Source organism: Syngnathus typhle, linkage group LG7 (assembly GCF_033458585.1).
Source record: "Syngnathus typhle isolate RoL2023-S1 ecotype Sweden linkage group LG7, RoL_Styp_1.0, whole genome shotgun sequence".
NCBI classification, from domain to species: Eukaryota; Metazoa; Chordata; class Actinopteri; order Syngnathiformes; family Syngnathidae; genus Syngnathus; species Syngnathus typhle.
In genome coordinates, this window is record NC_083744.1 from 16608296 (window position 1) to 16613399 (window position 5104).

Consider the following 5104-nt stretch of genomic DNA (forward strand, 5'->3'; position numbering starts at 1 on the left):
TTCTTTGTCAATACACCTCTCTCCAAATTATGTTGAATTTAATGATGCAATTTTCCCAATTAGTGATGAATATATAAAATTATGTATCTAAAAAGAAAAAGATCTTTATTCACACATTGACCGCTGGAATCATATTTAGTGTATTTTTATACTGATGTAACCAAAACGAGGACATACTCAGAGAAAACACCAAAGTAAGCTTTCTACACCTTCAAAACGTGTAGATATTCTAAAAACTAAATAAAAAAATAAAATAGAAAAAGCAATTTAGTTGTAGTTTGAAGCACATGCAAAAAACTAACTCTTAGAACGGGACTGTCGAAACTTTAGAAGAAATCATAGCTTTAGTTACAATTTGTTTCCTTTTCATTCCAGCAGCAGATAGTTTGTGGTTCGGTTCGGGGTGGACTGGGCCGTCGGTAGGAGGAGTTCTGGGGGAGAGTAGAGAGGGAGTGTGGTTGTTGTTGATGTCTGTGTGCGAGAGGGGGGCAGGGGGGGGGGGGCGTCTTGGAAGACTTTCGGGGGGTCTATAAAGTCGTGCCGCCGCTGTGATGACCGCTGCACTCACAATGATGATGATGGACTTCATGGAGGACAAGTTCGGCTTGAAGAACCAGGCCATGAAGGCCGCGGACTACTTCATGGAGCCGGCTATGGAGAGCCTGGATGGCGGCGTCTACTTCGCCAAGTCTCCCCCGAAATGCGCGCAGGCCTTTGGCGAACACCGCGTCTCCCCTCGCTCGGACCAGCACGGTAAAATAATTTATTGTCGTGCCGTGAGTAATTTTATAAAAATAATTAAAATTTTTGTTCATTGGTATGTTTTTCTTTTTTTTTTTTTAATTCTCCGGTGACTCCCAGGCGGCTACGGCGCAGCCAAAGCGGAGGAGCTGCCCGGCTCGGCGGCGTCATGTTGCCGCGGCGACGATGCGGACGAGTCGATGGCGGACAAGGGCGACGACAAGGTGACGAGCAGCAAGAAGCGACGCCACCGCACCACCTTCAGCAGCGCGCAGCTCGACGAGTTGGAGAAGGTCTTCCAGAAGACGCACTACCCGGACGTGTACGTGCGCGAGCAGCTGGCCACCAGGACCGAGCTGACCGAGGCCAGGGTGCAGGTACGCGCGCTCACGCACGCGTGCACGCATGCTCTTCATTTTGCACTATATTTTAGAGATATGCCGCAGACATTTAGTTCGCAGTGTGTTTCTTAGAACAAAATCAATCTAAACAAATTAGACTCAAAACAATACATGCAGTTAAGGTTTTCCAAACTTGCCAAAATAAATGACAATTTTAGCGACATACTACAGTCTTTTTTAATTAGTTAATTTTATTTTGTCAAGCCTCGCCAAACACAAAAATCGTATTTTTAGCTATTTATTTTTATTTATTAAATAGTTAATAATTTTCTTTACCCCAAAATGTTCAATGTCTTTTCAATTGCTCTATTTAAAAAAAAAAAAAAAAGAGAGAGATTATCCTGTGTTTACGTTTGATGTGTAACTCAGAACAAACTTTCCAAAAGAAACGGTCATCTTTACCAACTTTTTTTCCGTGTCCTTTTAATTAAATGGTTGAATTCATGGTGTTTTTAAAATGACTATTATCATTATTTGCCTGCAGGACATGTAATTCAAAATAAGCGAACATGTCGAAAGAAATAGCAATTATAACAAAATATTTTTAAATGTCTTTAAAAAAGTGACTTAAAAAAAGGTTCTTGTTTTCTCAGTAATTTTTAACAAATGCAGTCAAGCTTCTCTGGACTTGCTAAAAGAAATGTATGTAAATTATATACAGCAGTCAAGGAGCATTTATCAGGAATATTAATATTATTTGCATGTTTGACATATAACTCAAAACAAATGTTGCCAAGTTTCACCAAACTTTTCAAAACAAAATTCAGCGACATTCTTAATTTCTTGGCAATTAAAGTGTTACTTTCTTTATTGTTATAATGATTAGTCAATTTTTAGTATGATTATTATTATTGTTGGCGTGTTATATAAAAAAACAAACGCTGTGAAGGAATCTTAATTTTGAGCAGCACGTGTCGCTGGTTCTCCATTACACGGCCAATTTCTTTTCTTTTTTTATAATATTACGAAAGATGCTTGCTTTGCAATTGTAAACATGAGGACTTCATTGTTTTTTTGTTTTTACCCATAATGCTTAATATTATCGTTCATACGCTATATAAATTAAATTATATTGTTTTGTATATCTTTGACCTGTAATTCAAAACAAAATGAAGCTCCTCCGAACGTCCCAAAGTAGTCTTAACTCTATTTAGACATACTTCCGAGTGTCTCAAGATGTTTTTAAAATGTAATTATTGTGATTGGCACGATTGTCCTACATTGAGCCAAGCTCATCCAAACAATATTCAGAAGAATTTTTTTTTTGTTTATTATGAGTTTAATATTATTGGTGTGTGTGTGTCAGGTGTGGTTCCAGAACAGAAGAGCCAAATGGAGGAAGCGGGAACGTTATGGACAAATGCAGCAAGCTAAAAACCACTTTGCCTCCGCCTACGACTTGTCTGTGCTGCCTCGCACCGACGGCTACGGGCAGGTACGCATGTCCAACGCTGACATTCTTAATACACAAGAAAAATAATAACATCCACCGCATATTGTGACCTGCCAATTACAAATGTCACAGCAAATGGAATAAATGACATTTGGATCATTTGAAGCAAATGTTCACGCAAGTAAAAGAGAGATGTTTTGAATTTACAACTTCGATTGTCAATAATGGTGCGGTTAGTTGATTGGCAAACACGGAAGCAACACGAATACAAACATGAATTATTTTTCTTTGGTTGTAAATTTTGATCGATTGCCCAACTCTTGAATCGAATTTTGTCCTCCGCCGCTTCTTGTCCTAGCAGATTCCAAACAACTTGTGGTCCGGTGCCCCTCCGGCAGGACCCGTGGTGTCCCCCTGCATGCTGCCCCGCGGTTCACCCCCCTGCGTGGCCTCCTACTCCCCGCGCTCGGCCTCTTCCGCCGCCGGGGAACACGGCTACTTCTCCAACCAGCAGAACCAGTTCGGCCATGTCTCCCTCAACAACTTCTGCGGCGACCCACTTCTCTCGCCGGCCGCCAACGGCCACCACGCCTTCGAAACCAAGCCCGAGTTTGAGAGGCGCTCGTCCAGCATTGCCGTGCTGCGCATGAAGGCGAAGGAGCACGCCGCTAACATCTCCTGGGCCATGTGATCCCGCTTCTAGACCCAAAGACTTGGACACTCAAACCAAAGAAACATTTTTGAAGCTCAGGAGTGACGTGGGCTCAATGCTTGGGCTCACAAAACCTACTCTCATCTTTTAATGGTCACATGTTGACCCAATTCTAGAACCAAAGAAAGATTTACCAACTAAAACCAAAAAAAAACACCCAGGGCTCAAGATTCAGATGGACTCCAGTTATCGCACAGGAAGGAAATATAAAAAACATGCTGACAGTGTTTGGAGACACAGTTGGACACGCTGATACAACTTGGCAAAGGCTGACCCGCTTGGAACCAAAGAAACTTCTAGAGCCAAGGAATGATGTGGAACCAACTTAACACACATGAAGGAAATAGTTATTGCACATGAATGCAATAAAAAGCACGCTGTTGTGATACCACGTTTGGACCCTTGGAATGCGCCCGCGTGTTGACACGGTCGCATGCTGACTCGCTTCGAGAGCCGATTGGCGATGTAACTTTGAGCCGCTTCTAGAACCTTACAAAACACTTTTGAGGCTCTGGGGTGATGAAGACTAGTGAAAGCAATAAATCAAATTCCACTGCCAGAGTTTGGAGACGGATGTGATACCACAATTGGACACAATGAGCTGCTTCTAGAAACAAAGGAACACTTTTGAGAATGATGTGCACTCAAGGCACCAGAATGAAATCAAAGACATCACTTGTGATTGGAGGCAGATGAGATCACAAGTCTGGACTCACGGAGTGCGCCGTGTGTTTTTGCCGCAACTTGAATTAAAAACATGGACCTGCTTCTGGAAACAAACAAACACGGTTCCACTTGTGAGGTATAAACAAAACCTGTTTCTTGTTTCTGTAAAAATATACTGGCCAAACTCTGGAACCAGGAACATTAACCAGCTTCTGCTTCTAAAAAAAAAAAAAAACCACTTGTCTGGTTCTGCGGGGAGAAAAAAAGTGCACTTGTGGAAAAAGAAAAAAACTAAATTGTGTTTCATTTTTGTCACAACAGCAACAACAAAAACATTCACCTTTTGACCTCCCACCCACGAGCTCCTAAATACTGACCTACTTCTTCAACCAAAGAAATGCTACCTACTTCTAGACTAGAACAAAATAAATGAAAAAACAAACAAAGGAACGAAAAAAAGTGTCAATTGCTCAACAGAACTCTGGATATGTGATGTTAATATTTCTGTGCCAAAGTGAAATAAATGCCAATGACTTCATCCCAAATGTGCGTGATTGTTACATCAGCCAAGGATGGGTGGTTGCAGGAAGACGAAGAAATAATGTGCCTGTTTGGGAAAAAAAAAAAAAGCTCCAGTACACTTTGAGTCCGCTAGAGGGCAGCAGAGTAGTGGCTATTGTTTTGTGGTGTTTCTCAAACTTTTCACACCATGTTCACTTGATAAAATCCTGAATACTTCTCTAATAATTGAGTTCTGACATGACCTTTATCCAGTATTACATTCAAGTAAGTGAAAACTTACTTTTTACCTGAATTCCTCAAAGTGTCTGGAAAAATACACTTTTTCCGAACAAAAAAATTCAAATAATAGTATGTATAAATTACCGTTTTCAATAGATACAAAGAAAGAGTTAATTTATTCCATGATATTTACTGTTAATTATTTAGTGGGGGAAGGGTTAAAAAGGCTTTAATCGTTTACAATATTTTTACAGGATTTTATAGGAATTATACATAACATTCCTGTCTTAAAAAATATTCTTGTGTAGTCAGCACAAAGATTGAATGAAGACTTTGCTCCCCTCTGCTGGCGGGGAAACGCAACAGCACTGAGCCATTTGAAACCTTTTCATTCATTCCTCATTACTGCAAGATTAGACTGTATTAACTTGACATCTTCTGTTATTCCAT

General features: G+C 40.6%; 1 protein-coding gene across 1 annotated transcript; it reads left to right on the forward strand.

The window, feature by feature from the left end:
- Positions 1 to 538: 538 nt before the first annotated feature.
- Positions 539 to 4451, forward strand: alx1 (ALX homeobox 1). Its single transcript, XM_061283338.1, has 4 exons — positions 539 to 753; positions 862 to 1118; positions 2449 to 2577; positions 2897 to 4451. The coding sequence occupies exons 1-4, from the start codon at positions 552 to 554 to the stop codon at positions 3224 to 3226; spliced, it is 918 nt and encodes a 305-aa protein (XP_061139322.1). The 5' UTR covers positions 539 to 551; the 3' UTR covers positions 3227 to 4451.
- Positions 4452 to 5104: the final 653 nt, after the last annotated feature.